At 42.5% G+C, this 22612-nt stretch overlaps 1 protein-coding gene across 12 annotated transcripts in view; it reads left to right on the forward strand.

The window, feature by feature from the left end:
• Nucleotides 1–22612, forward strand: part of TRIM2 (tripartite motif containing 2) — a 121561-nt gene that overhangs the window by 72256 nt on the left and 26693 nt on the right. For 9 of the 12 annotated variants that reach the window (XM_038755353.1, XM_038755357.1, XM_038755351.1 and 6 more), the window contains exons 2-6: nucleotides 602–783; nucleotides 4684–4921; nucleotides 11269–11420; nucleotides 13808–13988; nucleotides 16707–17430. In XM_038755353.1, the coding sequence (XP_038611281.1) occupies nucleotides 650–783; nucleotides 4684–4921; nucleotides 11269–11420; nucleotides 13808–13988; nucleotides 16707–17430 (1429 nt within the window). In that variant the 5' untranslated portion in view covers nucleotides 602–649. Of the gene's footprint in view, nucleotides 1–601; nucleotides 784–1869; nucleotides 1977–4683; nucleotides 4922–11268; nucleotides 11421–13807; nucleotides 13989–16706; nucleotides 17431–22612 lie in introns of those variants that run through there. The other 3 variants (XM_038755358.1, XM_038755361.1, XM_038755360.1) reach the window with 3 other exon arrangements.

Raw genomic sequence — 22612 nt, forward strand, 5'->3', positions numbered from 1 at the left:
ATAAAAAAATTTCCAACAAGACTCCAGAGAGTTGGTGAAAGGGAACATATCCGTGCAGCTCCTGAGACCTAAAGCTGCATAGTTTTAATACGGGAGTGTATTTTTGACTGAGCGCTTCTTTGTAGGGAAAGAGCAACCTCTGAAGCTACACTGGGTTGGGTGGGGGGAGTATTTTGGGAGGTGGGTGGGCACTGTGTAGCTGGCCTGCACTGACTTAGACAACAGCATGAAAGATGCTACTGCTGTCTCCTCCCCTGCCACAGCTCCTCACCAAGTCCAGATAGCCGCATTAAGGGAGAGCAGGGCACAACGAGACTCTGATGGGAAGCAGGCGGAAAACTGGGGAGAAGATGGCTGGTGAGGGTGGGTGGGGGGGCGGTGGTGTGTGTGTGTGTGTGTGTGTGTGTGTGTATGTGCGCGCGCGCGCGCTGGGGGGGGGGGCATGGGAAGAGACCCACTCTCCCCCTCCACGGCTCTGGTGTGCATTGCAGGGTCTCTGAGTTGGTCTCAGCCTGCACAGTGATCACAATGACTGGATTGGCATTTCTGGGTGATTTCAACCTTCTTCATCTTCCTGATGGGAGTCTTCCTCTTATTGCAGCAGTGTGCAGGGTAGAAGGGAACTGGACCCATATGTCAATGGTCTAGGATGGCCAGTGAAGGCTCCAACATCCCAAGTCCCGTGGTGCGTCAGATTGACAAGCAGTTTCTGATTTGCAGCATATGCCTGGAGCGCTACAAGAATCCCAAGGTACTCCCCTGTCTGCACACTTTCTGCGAGAGGTAAGCCGTCTTTGTGGAGACTGGGAGGGCCCCAACAGCACCCATGTTACCCCTTAGAGCCGCCATGGGGCTCTTTCCCAGAATTCTTCTTTCACCTCTCTTTGACAAGCAGTCCTTTATGCTTTGGGTAGGACACCTAGAAATCCTGCCGTAGGTTGTCAGTTATTTGCTTCATTCTAAAGCGATGACCAGAAGTTGCTTTATGCTAACAATTATTAGTAGGAGATAGTAACCAAATAGGGCTAATTTTTTTGTGTGTGCGGGAAGGGAGGGAATGAAGCAGTAATTAAGTCTTTTTCATTTTTCTATTTCATATCTCCTTTGTTCTCTTGGATGCTCTTGCTAAGCACAATTACCATGCAGTGATTTCTTAGTGAGGATCGAATGAAATCTGCCATTTCCTCGCTCTCGCTATTTTTTCACTCTCACTATTTCCTAGCTCTCACTAAATCAGAGTAAAACATCTGTGTGTAAAAGGTGTCAGATCAAAAGGCTGAACTGTATTTCCCACAGACATTTCAGAAGTTAGTTTTTCTTACGCTGATTGATTTTTCACAAGATTGATTTGACTGCTTGAGGTAAAGGGAAAAAGCAGCTGTAGGGAATATTTTTTAAAGTCTTCCCTGAATATATGATTTGCTGTGCTCTAAAGCTTAGATTTATAGCCTGTCTCATGTTGAATTATTCATTCTGAAAAGCAGTCAGGAATTTCTATTTCTTTTTCCCCAATTTCTCCCATTTTTATTATCCCAATTTTTGAAATGCAGCACAGATAAATAAATCACTCTTAACCCCTCTATTATGACATAATTTAGGTAATGGCTGGATGAGATTAACAATTCCTGTTTCTTTTGGCATTTCAAGTGCAGCAGTAGTTATAGCATTTATTTAACCAATCAATCAATGCTATTTATTGAGTGCTTATGGTGTGCAGAGAACTGTGCTAAGCTCTTGACTAAGGATTAAAAATGCTTTTCTTAGTAATTGGATAAATTCTCAACTATTTTCAGGAGAGATGTGCCTGAGCAAAGGGTAATGGCAAAAGCATGAAGATTGAAGTCCATCCCTCCTCTATCATCTTGAAGTCACATAATCTTTAGCTGATTGTAATGTGGAAGAGGGATGGTTTTGGAAGACACTAAAGTACTACAATGCCAGGGTTTTTATCACCTCTTCCGGGTCAATGCGTGCCGGTAAAATGACACTTTTAAATACAGGACTTGAGTTTAAGTGACTCTATTGATCCTCTACCAGAACGATTGCTGATGGAGTTGGGGTGTTCTGGGAGAGATGTGTCCATGGGGTCGCTATGGGTCAGAGACGACTCGACGGCATAAGACAAGACAGGACATTGTTCTCTACTCTTTTCAGTTTTGAGGGTATTAAAACTGCTTCCAGTGAACAAGACCACTTAATTTGGGGATGGTGATTTTTTCACCTTCAGCAATAATACGGCGTAGCCCCTAGCATCTCCCATAGAATCTTAAATTCCAGCCCTCCAAGGACCCTCAAACATTTATCTGGTCTGTCCCCCTACTAATTTGGGGATGGTAACTTGGCACATTCAACCATGACAACAGGGGGTAGCTCCTGACACCTCCCATAGAATCTTAAATTCCAGTGCTCCCTAGGAGCTCAAACATTTATGTCCAGGCAGAGGAGTAATGAAAACATGCAGGATTTCTCTTTTCCTCTTTCCATCTCAATTTTCAGGGAGAGAGTACAACCCCCCTGCCATCTTCCTCATACTTTAAGTCAGCGAAGCTTATAAGGGTCCATTTTCCTCACCACCCCTAATGCCCACTTATTATTCCACTCAATTCATAAATTATAGATGGGAACAGCATTCCAAATGGATTGTGCCAATTTTTCAAATGCAAAGCCCAATCAATTATCTCCTGGGAATATATGTTTTAACGTCTTTGCAGGTTAAGTTCTTCACATATCATGTATGTATTAATGATCCTTCTTGTCAACAGTCTGGGTTTTTCCAGACTTTCTTTCATTCAATCATGCTCCAAGTCCTTTCACCAAGTTATCCACTAGCTCATCCTGCTGAATGGGGCATGGCTCAGTGGAAAGAGCATGAGCTTTGGAGTCAGAGGTCATGGGTTCAAGTGCCACCTCTGCCACTGGTCAGCTGTGTGACTTTGGGCAAGTCACTTAACTTCTCTGGGCCTCAGTTCCCTCATCTGTAAAATGGGGATTAAGACTATGAGCCCCACATGGGACAACCTGATCACCTTGTAACCTCCCCAGCGCTTAGAACAGTGCTTTGCACATAGTAAGTGCTTAATAAATGCCATTATTATTATTATTATTATTATTATCAATAAATCAATCAATGGTATTGGTTGAATGCTTTCTGTGTGCAGAACACTGTATTAAGTGCCTGGGAGAGTACAATACAACAGATTTGGCAGATAGGTTCCCTGCTCTCAAGGAGCCCCAAATAATTAGAAAATATGCCTTTGGAAAAATTCCTACTTGATTATTTCAGTCAACGGATATCTTCCCCGACCCCCACCCGCAGGTAAATATCCCTTTGGCATTTTCCTGAAATTTTGCAGATAAGTATTTTTTCCTTACCTTCAGCCTTTTATCTCTCCTTTCTCACAATCAACGATCTTTCTCTTTTCGGAACATTCTCTTCCCTAATTTTCCTTCCCTTCCCTAAAGTCCAACTCCATAACTCTTTCCTCAGTCAATAAATGGTATTTATTTCTTTTTTTATGATATTTGTTAAGTACTTATTATGTGCCAGGCATTGCACTAAGTTCTGGGGTAGATACAAGTCCACATTTCACGTGGGGCTCTCCCACTCGAGGGGAGTCCCCCTGGCTATGGTTCTATCTAGGGACAAGGCCTGTCGGGCCACGAGCGAGGTAACTGGATAATAGCCCGCTGTTGGGTAGGGACCGTCTCTATAAGTTGCCAACTTTTACTTCCCAAGAGCTTAGTACAGTGCTCTGCACACAGTAAGAGCTCAATAAATACGATTGAATGAATGAATGAATATATAAAATGCAGAGGCACCAGGAAGGGAGGGACCTATGGAAGACCTCACGGTTGGGAGGGAAGGATTTGGAAGTACAGGAGTGGAAGAACACATGGGAGTAACTGGTCAATGGGGCAATAGTTTTAAAAGCCACCATGGGAAGGATGGGGAAAAGTTTAAGGAGGGCCTGGCTGGGAGTCAGGGGTGGGGTGGGTAGGGGTAATGTGAACAAGACTTGAGGAGAGGGTAGGGTGACCTAATGACCAGGTGGAAGTGCCAGAGTGTGGACAGCCTGGCTTCTCCTGAAGTCTAAGTTATACCCCCCGGCCCCGCTTCAAAGCCTTATTGAAGGCTCATCTCCTCCAAGAGGCCTTCCCTAAGCGCTCTTCTCCCACTCCTTTCTTTGTCACCCTGGCCTGCTCCCTTTATTCATTCTCCCTCCCAGCCCCACAGCACTTATGCACATATCTGTAATGTATTTATTTCTATTAATATCTGTCCCTGCTCCCCCTGCTAGACTGTAAGCCTGTTGTGGGCAGGGAATGTGTTATATTGTTACATTGTACTCTCCCACGGGTGCTCTGCATACAGTAAGCACTCAATGAATGAATGAATCATGGAACCCTCCTTACCACCACCCCTCCTCCTCCAAAAACCCCTTCTGCTCGATCTGTGTGGAAAAATGTGCTTGAAAGTGTTATTCAGATCTAGTCCTTTGGTGCAGTCATCCTCTGACTGTGTAAATTACATTGAACTTCCTCAGATCCTTGGGCCCCTCTTATTGCTTCTTACAGAAGGTTAAAAAGATCAGGGCATAGAAAATAGTATTCACAAGTGAGAGTAGTTTAGTTTTGATTCAGATGACCATCTTGGTTTTCTACTCATCTTGTAACCCGAAATAGGTGCTTACAGAATTACATTCCAGCCCATAGTTTAACCCTCTCCTGCCCGGTGTGCCGCCAGACCTCCATTCTGCCAGAGAAAGGGGTTTCTGCACTTCAGAACAACTTCTTCATCACAAACCTGATGGATGTGCTGCAGCGAACTCCAGGTAGCAACATTGAAGAGTCTTCCATCTTGGAGACCGTCACAGCTGTTGCTGCAGGGAAGCCTCTCTCCTGCCCAAATCATGATGGAAACGTAAGTGTGGCTCTCCTACAGTTCAGAATCCCGTGTTAAGGAATTCCCATCACGTAGTATTCGCTGTGTCCCAAATGTGCCTGTGTAGAGCCGATTCTCCTGACACCATGTACCACTCTATCTAGAAAGGGTTTATAATTTTTAAAAATGGTATTTGTTGAGTGTTTGCTACATGCCAGGCACTGGGGTAGATACAAAATAATCAGGTTGGACCCAGTCCATGTCCCACATGGGGCTCACAGTCTAAATCCCCATTTTACAGATGAGGTAACTGAAGCACAGAGAAGTGAAGTGACTTGCCCAAAGTCACACAGCAGGGACGTGGTAAAGCCAGGATTAGAACCCAGGTCTTTCTGACTCCCAGGTTATGGTCTATCCACCAGGCCAGGCTTACATTATCAAAAGAACATTCCATAATTCTGCCATCCTGCGCTAGCCAAAAAGCTTAATGAAAACTCATACTGTGTCAGAAATGAGTGTTTAATTTCATATTACGTATGTATACATATTTATGTATATATACAGATATTTATGCATATATTTAATATATGCATGTATTAAATATCTTTATTTGAAAATAATACCCTAACTGGGAGACTACACCACTGTAAGCATGTCACTGAGAGATACTCTGGTCTGCGCCGAACACGTGAAAATATGGTAGGGAAAATTTTCTTGCTTCTTGTTCATTTGGCATGAGCGTGATATGTAAGGCACAAGTCTTACTGGTTTCCACCTTGGAGATCTTTCAGTCTCCCTGACACAGTCACACAGGGAGCCAGTCTACACTGACACAACATTTAAACTGAAAGGTGGTGTGATTTAGCAGAATAGAACCCCTGGGCTGTGAGTGCTAATCTCAATCAGGGATTGTCTACAATAGTTTATAGCAGTAATATACTTTTCATTTTTTTTTTATAGTTTGTTAAACACCAGAGTTTGTTGATTTACTTTGAACCTTAACAACCTAGGGGTAGATGGATTTCAAGCAAAAATATATATCTATCTTCAGCGTAGTGTAATTGTAACTCAACTTTGAGCAAGATTTAGAACTTTTGCCCAAGCTCTATTTTGGGTAGATACAGAGGAAGGTAAATGCAAGTTACTTACCCTCTTTCTTACCTTTCCTTATTTATGAAATGATAGTAACATTTGTAGCTCACAACGTGGGATTGTCGGAGGAATAATTCATGAAAATGATGGTAGAATCTGTAGGACCGGTTGTGATCGGGGTGTAAGACATTCATTATTATCTTTATTTGTTATTTAATGTCAGTCAATTTTTGGTACATGTGAAATTTCAAATTGTTCTGTGTGGGGTCATTCAGACTGCCTTAGACAAAATGTGGTATTCTGTGATGTACTGCCAGTCTCAAAGACATTGTTTTTGACTTTTAGGTGGGTGTATTTGAGAGCCAAGCACCTTTTTCTAGTTCAGGCAGGAAGTAATCTGGAGACAAAATGTCTCTCCTTTTCACTAATAAGGAATTCTAAATTAAAGACTTCAGATTGCCAATTTACTTCAGGAGAAATAAAAAGCCTTGGTTCTCTAGCCATTCTGCACTGTGTACAGAAAGAGCCAAGCATTAGCAAATGGTGGGGAATGCAGTTAAAAGCAGCTGGCGGTGAGACCATTGACTTTGCAAGGACTGAAGAAGGTTAAATGGAATCCAGGCAACAAGCCACAGTGAAAAAATATGGCTTACTCCCACACATCTGTGCTTATTTCATTTAGTCAAAAGCATTTTGCATACTCCATATCTTTGGAGTAATTAAAAATGATTATTAATTCCTACTGAACGTGTAACATTTCTAAAGTTCCTCAACCCGGCAGAAGTCTTCTTATACTCACAGAATTGGGCCATTGTAATCCTGCAGCCATCATTTCATTGTGGGGCCTTGGATTATTGGTACCCCTGTGTGATTCCCACTTCTGATTGGTATAAGTGAAGCAAACAGCTTCCGTGAAGCAGTGTGGCCTAGTGGATAGAACATGGGCCCGGGAGTCCAAAGGACCTGATTTCTAATCCCAGCTCCACCTATTGTCTGTTGTGTGATCTTGGACAAGTCACTTCTCTGTGTCTCAGTTGCCTCATCTGCAAAATGGGGATTAAGCTGTGAGCCCCATGTGGGACATGGACTGTATGCAACCTGATTAGCATGTATCTATTCCAGTGCTTTGTAGAGTGCCTGGCACATAATAAACACTTAACAAATACCATAAAAAAATTAAAAACAAGGATGCAGAGGTCTTTAGTTTCAGTTGGAAAGCAAAACTAGAGGCTTTTCAACCCCGAGTTGGGGCTTCAAATTCTATGCAATGTTGTTACCTTTGTAAACACCATGCCTGTCCCATTCCATGGGAGTAATTAAATACAGGCACCATTTTTTTCCAGTAGAAATACATAGGTACACTCCCTTACCTCTTTAGATGACAAGCGCACAGTAAATGCTCAATAAACAGTTAACACAGGATGAGCTTCAGGCTGCAACACCTACTGTTAGTAAATGAAAAGATTATTGAAGCAAAGAAGCATTTTAAATAGCTACAGGATTCTAAGAGCTTCCTTGACCTCTGGTGAACATACTGAGAAATCTTGGGCTCCTCTTCTTTCCAGTGCAGCCCCAGTTTATCTTCCAGCCGCACTTGGACCTAGAAGTCAGCAACCTCTAGAACCTTTTTCGTTTCTTGGAAAAAAAAACATGACTAAATCCATGTACTGCCTTATTCAATAGTAGTGCATGGATTCAGAGGTTAATAAAGAACTGGCATATACAATAAAAATATTTGACATAACCTAAAGAAAACGATCACAGTTCTGGGAGTCAGGAGACATGGGTTCTAATCCCACTCTGCCAGTTGTCTATCGTGTGACCTTGGGGAAGTCATTTAACTTCTGTGCCTCATTTTCCTCATCTGTAAAATGGGGGATTAAATATCTGTTCTCCTTCCCCCTGAGACCATGAGCCCTGTGGTGGACAGAAGCAGCGTGGCTCAGTGGAAAGAGCACAGCCTTGGGAGTCAGGAGTCATGGGTTCTAATCCCAGCTCCACCATGTGTCAGCTGTGTGACTTTGGGCAAGTCACTTAACTTCTCTGGGCCTCAGGAACCTCATCTGTAAAGTGGGGATCAAGACTGTGAGCCCCATGTGACACCTGTCTACATGTTTTGGTTTGTTGTCAGTCTAGACTGTTAGCCCATTGTTGGGTAGGAACCATCTCTATATGTTGCTGACTTGTACTTCCCTAGCATTTAGTACAGTGCTCTGCACACAGTAAGCACTCAATAAATATGAATGAATGAATGTGGGATAACTTAATTACCTTGTTTCCCCCCAGTGCTTGGAACAGTGCTTGGCACATAGTAACTGCTTAACAAATGCCATTATTATTATTATTTTGTCTAATCTGATTTTATTGCATTTAGTCCAGCTCAGTATTTGGCACAGAGTAGTACTTAACAAATTAACAAATATCACAGTTATTGTTATGAACATTTATTAGGCGTACTGTTTCCACTATGGAAATTAGTACAGGCCCTGGCCTAAAATAATTTAAACAGGATGTAAAAGGAATCAAGTTCTGGAAATAAAGAATTAAAATCAAAATTTAAATTTTACTTTATTTCTCCCGTGTTCACTGCCATCAGGTGAATTGTTGCTATGATTCTACCAAGTGAGGAAAGGGATTGTGAAATTATGTGGGCTGGTGAAAAAGCAACTTCTTTTTAGGATAAATAATATTCCCCACAACTAACAAATTTTCCAAGAAATTTTCAGATTTATTTTAAAGTAACTGAATATATCTGGGCTAGGCAATAGCCATCAGAACGGGGAGCTGGGAAAGATGCTTTTCACCCCTTCCCAGAGGCCAGCCAAACTGAAGGCTGGGAATAATCTTGGCCACTGAACCCACCCCTACAAACTGCCCTAGACTAATGATTGTATTTATTAAATGCTTGTTATATGCCAAGCACCGACCTAATACAAGATAATCAAGTCAGACACCATCCCCGTCCCATTCTGGGCTCAGAGTCCAAGACAGTGGGAGTATATTTTTTCTCCATTTTATAGATGAAGACAGGGGCCCAGAGAGATTAATGACTTGCCCCAGGTCACAGAGAAAGTAACTAGACTTGCTAGAACCCAGGTCTCCTGACTCCTAGTCCAGTGTGCTGCCCAATAGGCCACACTGCCTCCCTGGAGTTGCCAATCGAGAAACTGTTAACAAGAACATTAGAACAGAGTTCAACTGCGATGCCCTTTTTCAAAATAAATTGGAGATCATTTAGGTCGACTCCATTTTATAAATTTGCCAATTTCTTGGCACTCACTCCCTGAAAGCCAGTTTAATTTAGATAGCACATATGTATGAAATGAAGGAAGGAATCCTAAAGAAGAGTAGATTCATTCTTTGTCCGATCCAATTGCTTTATCTGTGCTGGGCCATTGTTGTTCTTTGAATTGTATGGAGTTTTATTTGCTAACAAGAGGGCTTTCAGAAAATCTGCAGCATGTGTTTCAAATTATTCCATTGTTTTATTGAAGGATGCAGCTGCAGGCTTCAGTGACTTTAAATCCTTCTGGCTCATTTGGGTATTCATAGGGCTATGTACTGCAGTGCAATAGCAGATAAATCACTAGAGCTAATTGCCAAGGGTAAATTACTTAAAACAATTCAAATGTCTGAAGGTTAATAAAATAGAATAATTAATAATAAAATAAGAGGTTGCAGTCTTGAAGGCTTGGTACACATGGGGACATGGGAACTACCACCCAGCATCTGCTGTAAATGCTGTGATAAAATCTCTCCTAATTAAACTGCCTTGATGCTGCATCCTAACCCATAACGAAAGAGGGAAAACCACTATCGCAACACTACATTGACAAAATAGCTGAGAACTTGGCAACCCCAGGGTTTACCTTTTTTATTCTAGGGCTTTCCCTACCTCCAAGTATAAACTTCAGAATGCAGCTGAGCTTTAAATTGGACTGAGAGAAGCCTGGCCATTTAATCATACCAGTTGTGGAATTAAAGTCTCTAATGGAGGGCTCTCCAAAGAGAATGCGTTGCTCTGGGTTCCTGGAGCCATCACTAGAGATTATTGCAGAGACATAATGATAATAATAATGGTGATAATGATAATAGTGTTTTCCAAGCTCTTGCTATGTGTCAAGAACTGTACTAAGTGCTCTGGTGGTCAAATAATAATAATAATGATGGCATTTATTATGCACTTAATACATGCAAAGCACTGTTCTAAGCACTGGGGAGTTTACAAGGTGATCAGGTTGTTCCATGTGGGGCTCACAGCTTAATCCCCATTTTCCAGATGAGGGAACTGAGGCACAGAGAAGTGAAGTGACTTGCCCAAAGTCACACAGCTGACAAGTGGCGGAGCCGGGATTTGAACCCGTGATCTCTGACTCCAAAGCCTGAGCTCTTTCCACTGAGCCACGCTGCTTCTGTATCAGACACAGTCCTTTTTCTAGATGCAGCTCACAGTATTATGAGGGAGAACATGTATTCAATCCCCATTTTACAGATGAGGAAACAGACACTGAGAAGTTAAGTGACTTGTCCAAGGTCACATCAGCAGGTAAGTAGCAGAACTGGGGTTAAAAACCAACTCCTCTGACTCCCAGGCAGGTGTTCTTTCCACTAGGCTATGCTCAAATCTCCAAAAAATAATGATTAATACAGTATCCACTTAGCTTTCCCAACCACTGAATTTCAGTGTCTGTGAACATCGCAACTGTCTGCTGTAAAAGAAGGTATTCGGCATCATTTCTGTACTACCATCCAGGGCCAACAATCGCATGTCATATTGTTGGGCTTTTGAAACTTGGCAAGAAATTACAAGTAGTCCAATTCAGGAACGATTGCCTTTGAAGCTCAGAATGATTCCTCCTCTTAAAAGAGTCACTCATCCCACCACAAACCCCAGGCAGGAGACCAAGTCCACACACATCCCTGACGCACAACCCCAGGGATGTCAAGAAGGCTGTGGGAAATCTGGCTCCCCTCAGTGCCCTCCAGCAATTCCAATTACTGTACAAGATGAGAAAACTTACCAAATCATTTCTGCTGAGCACCATGCCACCTAGCCCATAATGCAGGCTAGTAACGGATGTGTAGGTATCTCAATTTCCATGTTCTGGATCTTCTGCTTTGCCCTCACGTTTCAGTTAGAAGGTTTTCTCTCTTCCACCTTTCTGTTGGAGTTCAAGGTCTCAGCGGTGTCGCCTTTACAATGTGGAAAAAGTCTTTGATGGCAGGCTCCATGTGATGCTAGCCAGGTCTTGGGTTTCTACACTGAAGCTGACATTTATCTCGTGTCAACTCAGGTAATGGAGTTTTACTGCCAATCCTGTGAGACTGCGATGTGCCGGGAGTGTACGGAAGGAGAGCATGCAGAACACCCCACGGTCCAGCTCAAGGATGTCGTTGAGCAGCATAAGGCCTCCCTGCAGGTCCAGCTAGATGCTGTTAATAAAAGGTGTGTAAATTACTCCACATGCTCCCCTTCCATTGGCTCTCCCTGCCTGAAGCTTGACAACTGGCCTCACTGGCTTGACTAGAACTATCTTTAAAAATAGGTTAGTGGGTCCTGGTCATCTCTCTAGGAACTACTATGTCAATGCATCCAATTTCAACTGCTGAAAACAGGGCTGCTGTTCACAGTTTTCAAAGCAGTAATGAACTAAGCAAGCTAGCTATATAAAACTATTTCCCCTAGCAAAACCTTTCCATGATTTTATGAGTTGTAGAATTATTTATTTTAATAACACTTAAAGAGAGTGGACTTTAAAAAAGCACATATGAGAAACAATGGTCTCCTGAGAATATTCCTCAGTTAATTCCCACTTACTTGATCTGGTCATCCCATTAGTTTTTAGCGTTTAAACATCAGTGTATTTGTTCCGCTTCTTTATTTGTTTATTGATTAATTGTTTGTTTTCCAGTTAAATCTGTTTTCCAGTTTATTTCCATTGTATGTGTACTCTTTGGGTCAGTCCCCATCAGATTGTAAGCTCCTTGTGGCCAGGGATCGTGGCTTCTACTGCTTTAGTACTGTCTCCGGCACTTAGTACGGTTCTCTCCACACAGATGCTCAAAAAAATACTATTGATCGATTGATTGATTTACAAGCAGGCACAGAGTCTTCTACCTATCCTGAGTGCTCTCAAATGCTTAATACAGTCCTCTGCTCACTGAAACGCTCAGAATATACTGAAAACGTTGATTACTAGTGCTGGGCTCCATGACTTGGCCCCAGAGGTCCTAAGAGAGGGTAAACCATCAGTTCTGGGACAGGATAGGTAGCCCCTTGATTCTGGAGGTGAAGCTAAGGTGGCCAGACCATCTCTTTACCTCGCTGGCAGGACATAGCCCACAACCCGGGACATAGAGGGTTCCAGATGTCCTCACTGGGTTGCAGAGCTGGGTCAGAGGCTCCTCTCAACTCGGCATCTGAGAAGACAAGCTGCTCTATATTGCCTGGTACCTCACTGCCCCTACCATTCACCACTATCTTGGGTAAGCAACAGGGACACTGAGGACAGGACAGCTGAGCCAGAGCTGCTGCCCCCAAAGCTCATGTGTGAGCTCTCCTCTTGTCATCCTACTTTTCCTTCTTCTCTTCCTTCACTCTCCTCCTCCTGTTTCTTCTGCTTCCTTTCCTCCTCCTCTTCTTCCTTCTCTTCCTTCTTTATCCTTTCCCCTCCTTCCCCTTCGACCTCCTCCTTTTTCCTCTCTCCCCTTCTTTCATTCTCTGTCCCGGATATCTCCTCCTTTTTTCTCCCTCATCTCATCAACCCCCCCACCCATTAAGGCCTCTTCCCCTAAATATTTCCCCCCCCTGCTTTCAAAATGAAAATTTAGGTGATGATGATGCTGAGGTGATGTACAGCACATTCAAGGAAAAAGCTTTTAAGAGATTTCATAGAATTGTACCAGAGGTCATTCCAGAGTTTGTGCTTGTGTCAGGGGCAGGGATCCCTTGAGCTTTAAAAGTGCAATTTAGAATACTATAGAGAGCTGGCTCTCTGGCACTCAAAAAGTCCAACAGTATTGTATGGTAATGAATAGTTTTGCTGGACCATTTATTCTTTTTCTGGCTTTCTTTTTTGCATAGAAATCACTGGGGTGATACTTCAATCCAAAGACTTTTCATTCATTCATTCATTCATTCAATCGTATTTACTGAGCACTTACTGTGTGCAGAGCACTGTACTAAGTGCTTGGGAAGTACAAGTTGGCAACATATAGAGACGGTCCTTACCCAATAATGGGTTCACAGTATAGATGGGGGAGAAAGACAACAAAACAAAACGTGGACAGGTGTCAAGTCATCAGAAACAGACTTGACTGTTCTAGAATGAGAAATAAAAAATAGACCCTCAAAGTACCGTGCTTACACTGAAAAGTAAGGTAGAAAACTGAGAGGCACTTATATGGCATTGGGATTTCTAATAGGATTGTGTGCCATTGTACAGTTCTGTCCTACAGGGAAGCTACAGGTCTTTGTTTATTTCAGTTAGCATGATGAAAGACAGTGTTTTCTCATTAAACTAAGAGGCCACCACCTTTGCATTAGTTTTACCAAACACATTCCCCCACCCTGATAGAATTTTACCATCAAGTAGACACTTATATATGCAAATATGGTAATGTAAGTAGATGAGTAGGTTTGTTATTTATTTGAAGGCATCAGTTTCTCATTGTATTTGTTCTGCTCTTTAAAGACTGAAATAAAACTTCTCTATTTACAGAGAAATTGGTTTCTGATTGGGGGAGATTTAGGATTAGGGCTGTGATTAGATCCTTGAATTTTCAATAAGTATATTTAACATCAATTTCTTGTGATTTTTTCAACCCTCTTAGGCTTCCAGAGATAGACACAGCTCTTCATTTCATATCTGAAATCATTCATCAGTTAACCAATCAAAAGGCGAGCATTGTAGATGACATTCATTCTACTTTTGATGAGCTCCAGAAGACTTTAAATGTGAGAAAGAGTGTGCTGCTCATGGAGCTGGAAGTTAATTATGGCCTTAAACACAAAGTAAGAATTGGTTAAATGTACTTTACCACTTTTAAGAAGAATACTTATCTGCTCTCTGTATAATTGATGCATGATATCTGGGGATCAAAATGGCCCCATCTCTCTGGAGTCAGAAAATCAGCGGGGTAATCTGGGGGTCCTTTACTATACTTCCATTTAAGTGAATAACCAACAGCGTATGAATAACCAACAGTTCTATGGTTTTAGTAATCAATTTATGCCGAATCCCCTGCCCCCCAGTCTCCTTATAGGAAGAAAAGTGTGTCATTAGGTGATGATTTTAGGTTTTTCTCATGCATTGGTTTCTCCCTAGCCAAAGTGTCTCACTCCTTCAATGTCACTAGCACCACCTCGTTTCTCTGCTAGCCGGCTTCAGTCTGATTACAGTCACTGTTCAACAGAATGTATCTAAGAACAAAGGCAAGGATTAAAAGCATGTGGCATTTTATAGCCTGGAGAGTTATTATTTGATTTGGCTTTGTTCTTTCAGTTGGAGGGGAGGAAGGAGGAGGAGGAGGGCTTTCATATAAGGGATAGATTTTTGAATAACAAATATTTCAGACGTCAAGTGAATCCATTTGACTTTACTTCCTAAGCACTTTGTTATGGTGTCCCTGCCTCCTGAAGCCAAAACCAGGAGTCCTTAGAAAATATGTGTGAGACAGGAAGAGGTGGGCCTGGGACAAGGGAAGGCAGAAAGGATGCATTTAGGACTTCCTAAGATTTGGGAGCATTAATGACTTTACAAAGGTTGAAATAAATAATTTTTCTTTCCCTTGATTCCCCCAAATGCCATTTTTCATTTTGAGTGGCCACCATAGATTTGTGCAAAAGTAATTTTATTAAAAGCAACTTTCCAGGTGGAATGCAGTGGATGCGAGGTAGCCTAGTGAAGAAAACATAAACTTTCATGGTCTGTGTTGCAGATATCAGTACTTAGTTTACCTGATGGAAAACAAAATAAATTTAAGTAGAAACCTTTAATAAATATCGTTTTCCCTGTGATGAAGGGCAGACCTAATGTTGCGCTCCAATCTAAAGTAAGGTTAATCTCTAAAAGAGCAGACACCAGGACTTTGATGTATTTTGGATGCTCCCAGTACATGAACAATGCTCTGCACTCAGTAGGTGCTCAGCACATACTGGAAATGATTATTTACATTTTTGTAGCCTCTTAATATGAGTGTCTCTTTTACTAGCTCTGGGAAACCTAACGTTAGCACATCACCTGGATTTCAGGCTTTTCACAATTTCCTCCCCTGACACCCTCAAATATTTGCCCCTCTCTGCCTCCTCTGACAGTCTCTGAACCCAGGCAGGCTGGGGATCAAGGTGCAAGGAAGGGAATGGTAAATTTTACTAGTCCCCCTGAACAAGAACTACCATCCTATGGTCTCCTATCCAATTAGGAAGCAGCCATGAAGGTGCAGTAGCATGAGAAAAATTCTACCTGGTTGTGTCCAACTTAATATTGGCCCGCCCTGTTGCACTGAATTACAAGTAAAATTATTACTTAACAAAGCCTCCTGTTCGTCCAGCTTGGACTCAGGTAACGTAGCCACCATTAAGATATTGGTAGACTCTGTGGCTAGTAATCTACTTAGCTATCTGCATCTCCTTTTGTTGCCCTATGAGGAAGGATAATAATAATTATTATGGTATTTGTTAAGTGCTTACTATGTGCCAGGTCCTGTATTAAGCATTGGGGGGAATACAAGCAAATCGGGTTGGACACAGTCCCTGTCCCACATCGGGCTCACAGGCTTAATCTCCACAGCAGATAAGTGGTGGACCCGGGAGAAGCAGTGTGGCTCAGTGGAAAGAGCATGGGCTTTGGAGTCAGAGGTCATGGGTTCAAATCCCGACTCCACCAATTGTCAGCTGTGTGACTTTGGGCAAGTCACTTAACTTCTCTGGGCCTCAGTTACCTCATTTGTAAAATGGGGAGTAAGACTGTGAGCCCCCCATGGGACACCCTGATCACCTTGTATCCTCCCCAGTGCTTAGAACAGTGCTTTGCACATAGTAAGCGCTTAATAAATGCCATCATTATCAGAACCCCTGACCTCCTGACTCCCAAGCCCGTGTTCTATCCAGTAGGCCATGCTATGTTCCTCTGCCCATAACCTCCTCACTCTGCCTCATTCTCACCTGTCCTGCCGTAGACCCCCCGCCCACATCCTTCCCCTGGCCTGGAATGCCCTCCCTCCACACATCCGCCAAGCTAGCTCTCTTCCTCCCTTCAGAGCCCTACTAAGAGCTCACCTCCTCCAGGAGACCTTCCCAGACTGAGCCCCCTTTTTCCTCTCCTCCTCCCCATCCACCCCCACCCTACCTCTTTCTCCTCCCCACAGCTCTTATATATATTTGTACAGATTTATTACTCTATTTTACTTGTACATATTTATTATTCTATTTATTTTGTTAATGATGTGCATATGGCTATAATTCTTTTTGTTCTGATGATTTTGACACCCGTCTACATGTTTTGTTTTGTTGTCTGTCTCCCCCTTCTAGACTGTGAGCCCGTTGTTGGGTAGGGACCATCTCTATATGTTGCTGATGTGCCAGGCACTTAGTACAGTGGTCTGCACACAGTAAGCGCTCAATAAATATGAATGAATGAATGAATGAATGAAATGCTGCTTCTCTAATGCATTCTAGCTGGCGCACAGAACTTCATCCTATCACTAACTTGGCACCTCATTTCCCCCTTAGGTCCTGCAGACCCAGCTGGACACTCTGTTAGAAGGGCAGGAGAGTATTAAAAGTTGCAGCAACTTTACTGCCCAGGCCCTGAACCACGGCACTGAGACCGAAGTCTTACTAGTTAAGAAACAAATGAGTGACAAGCTGAACGAACTTGCTGATCAAGACTTCCCATTACAACCCCGGGAAAATGACCAGCTGGATTTCATAGTGGAAACAGAAGGGCTGAAGAAATCCATCCACAATCTCGGGACTATCTTAACCACTAACGCTGTAGCCTCTGAGACGGTTGCCACGGGAGAGGGGCTGAGGCAGACTGTGATTGGACAGCCCATGTCCGTTACTATAACAACCAAGGATAAAGACGGGGAGCTGTGTAAATCTGGGAATGCCTACATTACTGCCGAACTGAGCACTCCTGATGGCAGTGTATCTGATGGAGAAATACTTGATAATAAAAATGGCACTTATGAATTTTTGTATACTGTCCAGAAGGAAGGGGATTTTACTCTTTCGTTGAGACTCTATGATCAGCACATCAGGGGTAGCCCATTTAAACTTAAAGTGATCCGCTCAGCAGATGTGTCTCCTACAACGGAAGGTGTGAAGAGGCGGGTCAAATCTCCTGGAAGTGGCCATGTGAAACAAAAAGCTGTGAAAAGGCCTGCTAGTATGTATAGCACTGGGAAGAGAAAAGAGAATCCCATTGAAGATGATTTGATCTTTCGAGTAGGTAAGGAGAATGAGTTTTGTGCGTCAGTTTCATTTAAAATGCTGATGTTGGTTTTGTTTCATGTTATCTTGGGAGAGTTTGACTACAGGCCTAGTTCCAAAAAAGAACTTCCTGACAGAAAAGGATAAGAGACACTGAGAAGCAGTGTGGCATAGTGGAAAGAACATGTGCCTGGGTCTGCCACTTGCCTGCTGTGTGACCTTGGGCAACTCACTTAACCTCTCTGTGCCTCAATTTTCTTATCTTTATAATGGGAATTAAATCCTTCTCATTTTGAGTAGCCACCCCATGTGGGGCAAGGACTGTGTCCAATCTGATTACCTACCCCAGAGCGTAGTACAGTGTTTGGCACATCGTAAGAGCTCAACAAATATTAGAACAACAATTATGATTATTAACAACGACTATTATTATTAATAATAATAAAGGGTCATGTCTAAGGAAGATCCTGAAGACTTCTCCCCTGAAGGTTTTTAAGGAAAAGGAATCAGCTATTTTTTGGAATAGTTGGTAGGCAATTCTGCCTAAGGACAAGAAGATGAATTATATGGCCTCTAGAATTCCCTTACAGTGCTACAATTATAGCACTTAGTTGTGATTGCCTCAAAAACAAATAAATTAATATGAGCATTGATAGCCAGGGACTCTACCATTTTCTACAAAATCAAATGTCAGTTTAGACTTGGCCTTTCTCAATAAAAGGACAATTTTAGAGTGCGCTACCCCAGTTACTTCCACCACTTGCAGTACTGCAAGATCAATCTTGGTGAAGATGCACTGGGGAATGTGATTGAGTGACCTCCACAGGGTAAAGATGATATCAAAAATTCCACTAGCCAATGAAATAGAGTTGCTGCTTTTTACCTGAGCATAATAGGACAATAGTGGATAACTTGTAGACTAATATCTGAGCATTTTTACACATATATGTTTCAGCTTCTCACTCCAAGCTGTTCTATTCTGATTTTTAATGGTATCTGTCTAGCACTGTTCTAAACACTGGGGTAGATACAAGTTAATCAGGTTGGACACAGTCCTTGTCCCATGTGGGACTTGCAGTCTAAGAAGGAGGGAGAACAGATGTTTAATCCCCATTTTGCAGATCAGGCAACTGAGACACAGAGAAGTTTTAGTGACTTGCCCAAGGTCACACATCAGGCAATTGGCGGAGCCGGGTTTAGATTGACAAGATTTGGGCCTATGCAGAATACCTTGCTAATAAGTGAAGAGATATATGCCAAGGGAGACATTTGACCTCCAATAATATTAATTAAGCTCATTCACATTTATGGCTGCCAATGTGCACTGATTAAAGTGTCTCAATAGACACAGAGAAACAGTGTGGTCTAGTGGAGCGATCACAGGCTTGGGACTCAAAGGACCTGAGTTCTAATCCCAGCCCCTCCGCTTGTCTGCTGTGTGACCTTGGGCAAGTCTCTGGGCCTCAGTTACCTCATTTGTAAACTGGGGATTAAGACTGTGAGCCCTGTGTGGGACAGGGACTGTGTCCAAACTGATTAGCTTGTACGGTGCTTAGTATAGTGCTTAACAAATAACATTAAAATAAATTGGCACGGTAGAAGTGCTCAAGGAATTTACCTGGGCAGAATTTCTTTTCAAGTTGATAGCAAAAGAAGAGCCCAATCTCAATATTCAGCTGTTTGGTTGAGCTGTATATGATCCCAGTCAGTCAGCAAAAAACCAATTTCTCCTATGATTAGTAACTGCTGAGTTAGAATCAAGTTTGCCATCATCTAGGTACATTACAGATGGACTACAATATGCAGCTGGCTGATGTGTGTAATACCGATTATAGTACCTGACGGTGTGTTCTGACAGTTCCACAGTGAAACTCCCATTAGCATCACAAGGAGTTTCATTTCTAGGCAGCAAATGGCCCCAAAGTTTAGCAGTAGGAATTTGATTCATAATTGAATTGATATTGAATTAGTTTTATTGTCTGAATATATTTCCCCAAATCTTAAAATAATGTAAAATTGTGACTGCTTTATGTTAATTTATTGTATCAAAAAAAAACCTAAGACACTCAAATCAAACTTCTTTGGACATTTGTTAGAAATAATGATGCTCTGAGAAATCATGAATAAAATGGAGGGCAGAAATAATTTGCTGGCTAGACACAGAAGACTGACCTTTCCAATTGCTCAAAAAAGCCTCTAAACTGAAAAGCAGATGTGATAAATGAGTCAAACGGGGTTTTAAATATATAGGTAATTCATGAATAATTCATGAACCCACATAGGGCTCACAGTCTAAGTAGGAGAGAGAACAGGTATTGAATCTTCATTATGCAGATGAGGGAACTGAGGCACAGGGAAGTGACTTACTCAAGGTCACACAGTAGATCGGTGGCAGACCTGGGATTAAGAACCCAGGTCTTCTGACTCATAGGCCCATACTCTATCCACCAAGCCACCCTGCTTTTCAAAGGCAACTTCCCTGATGGGGAATCAAACCCAGGCCATAGCAGTGAAAGCGCCAGTCGCAGTTTCTATCCCACACTAGGCTCACATTCTAAGAGAAGGGAGAGCAAGCGTTTTATAAATGAGGAAACTGAGGCCTAGGGAAGTTAAATCATACTTCTACTTGGATTTGGGGCAGAGGAGGGATCAGTTCAACAGAGTGTGCAAGGAAGCCTGCGGGAAAGGATTATAACAAAAAGTTCTGAGAGAAAAAGTTTAGGAAGAAGGAAGTACCTTGCTGGCAAGAAGGAAACCAGTTATCTTCATGCGATGACTATCCTAACTGTAGAAATTAGAGGTTTGAAACACACCAGATAATCCATCCATGGGCATAATTCCCTACAGCATCATCCAGACTGTTAAAAAATCATTTCAGTTTTGGGACCTCTATGCTTTGGGGATTTAACCCACATCAAGTGAATGTGAGTTTTTATAGGTTATCTCAAGAAATGGTAGTAGCACTAATAATAATATCTTGAATTTCTATCACTATTTTCTTATTTTTCCAAGAAGTGCTACCTCATCTGTTGTGTCATTTTAGCCTCAAAATACTCTTGTGAGGGAGGAAGAGACTTTTTTCTTACAACTGTGAGAGCTGACATCCAGAGAAGTTTAGCGATTGCCCAAGGTCTCACCATAGGTCTGTGTCAGAAAGGATGAGAATCCAAGTCTCTCACGTCCCTGCTGCCTCCCTGTGGCATTTCTATCACTGGAGGAGAGAGAGCTATCTACCTGGGATGGTATAGAACAATGTTGTCAGCTGAGGTTTGTGGTGTTGTTCATGTGACTCTGGCTGTTCCAGTTTGATTTGCCTTTCCCTTAGCAGCCGCCTTAGAGTGACCCTTTGACCATCCAGCCCCCATGACTGGCGGCAGATTGCCCAGGAAGTACCTCATGCCACTTTCGGTGCACTTTTGCTCCCGTTCCTCAGCACTCCTATTTTTGCTGCAGCCCCAGGGATTCCTATCCTTAAAACTCATGGAGGATACAGCTTAAAATAGCTAGTCATGGACCAACACCACAAACTAGGGAGTGTGATCTGAGGAGGCCATTTCCCCCTGGTGTGAAATGTCTCTGGGCTTGAAGATTCTTTGGATTCTGGAAGGATTCTTCCAGGTGCAGGGTGAACCATTGTCTGTGGGAACCCCGCCCAGACTCTTTCATTCCATGAGGCACCCACCTCTACCACCAAGAAGGGATATACCTGACGGAAGTTCATGGCTAATTCTCAGGCTTCTAAGAACATCAGCCTTGTCTATGACAAGGTAGCTGATATCTCTGACCACTCTGTTTGATTTGGTAACCTATTGCAGCACCATCTAACCCTGTAATACTTTCATAATGGCCCCAAGGTCTCTGGCAGGCCTTTTCTGACTACAGTTCATTGTGTAAGAGATTGTGATACAATTTTGATTGTTCCTTTCAAAGGTTTATGCCAACTATTTCCAATAATCTCACGTACTAGCATAATTGCCTCAAAGGTCGATGTAATCAAGAAAGGAGTTGAATTGATTGATTTTTTTTTAAAAAAAAGACAACAAAATTATGTTTGTGTGACCTACAAGAAAGGTCTCTAGATTTTTGCTTATTGTTTTCGGTCCTTGGCGTGCAATTGCTTGAACTTCCTCAAAGGCAACCACGTGACTAAAGCATAAACCTTGGCATCTTTAGCAACGCCAGCACAGTCTTCTAAGGGTAAAGAGTAGAAAAGGTGGGTTTTCTGGGCTGGTATAAGTGCTGATTGCCTCCTAAAGCCTGGCCTGGTTAATGAGAAGTTCAGAAATTCAGGAAATCATAAGTTTTTTTAAAGTATTAAGAGCTTACTATGTGCCCAGCACTGTTCTAAGTCCTGAGGGGAGTTAATTAGGTCAGACACAGTTCCTTTCCTATATGGGGTTGATAGTCAAAGTAGGAAGGAGAACAGTTGTTGAATCCCCATTTTAAAGATGGGGAAACTGAAACACAGATAAGTGATTTTTCTAGAGTAAAACAGCAGGCAAGTGATGGAGCCGGAATTGGAACCCAGGTCTTCTGACTCCCAGGCCGTGCTTTCTCCATTAGTCTGTGTTGCTTCCCATTTTTATCATTAGGTAATGGAGCCAAAACAATCCAGGAAGAATATCTTCATAATCTCAAGGAGACTGCTGCCAAACCTAACAAAAATTGGATCTTTAAAATCTGTTCTTCAAAACTGAGTCTTCTGATTTGCCATGAAGTGCCCAATTAAAAATGGATGCCTAAGCATTCTGATGAGGTTGTTCTCTGCTCTTAATAATAATAATGATGATGATGATATTTGTGAAGTGCTTACTATGTGCCAAGCACTTTTCTAAGTACTGATCACTTTCCAAATCCAGCCACCAGTTGGAATGAAAGAGCATGGGTGGAGTGCCCACAGACAATGGTTCACCCTGCACTAAAAGAATCCTCCCAGAATCCAAAGAATCCTCAAGCCCAGAGACGTTTCATACCTGAGGAAAATGACCTCCTCAGATCATAGTATGCGGCTTTGGTCCATGATTAGCTATTGTAAGCTGTAGCCTACAGGAATTTTAAGGATGGAGATCCCTGGGGCTGCAGCCAAAATTTCCTGGCCAGCCAAAGAGTAGGACTGAACAGAGACAAAGGGAAAGTGGAGGAGGGATAAGAGCAGAGCCAAGTCTGGAATACTTCCTGTCAATCAGGCAACCTGGGGTGCT

Source organism: Tachyglossus aculeatus, chromosome 12 (assembly GCF_015852505.1).
Source record: "Tachyglossus aculeatus isolate mTacAcu1 chromosome 12, mTacAcu1.pri, whole genome shotgun sequence".
Lineage (NCBI taxonomy): Eukaryota > Metazoa > Chordata > Mammalia > Monotremata > Tachyglossidae > Tachyglossus > Tachyglossus aculeatus.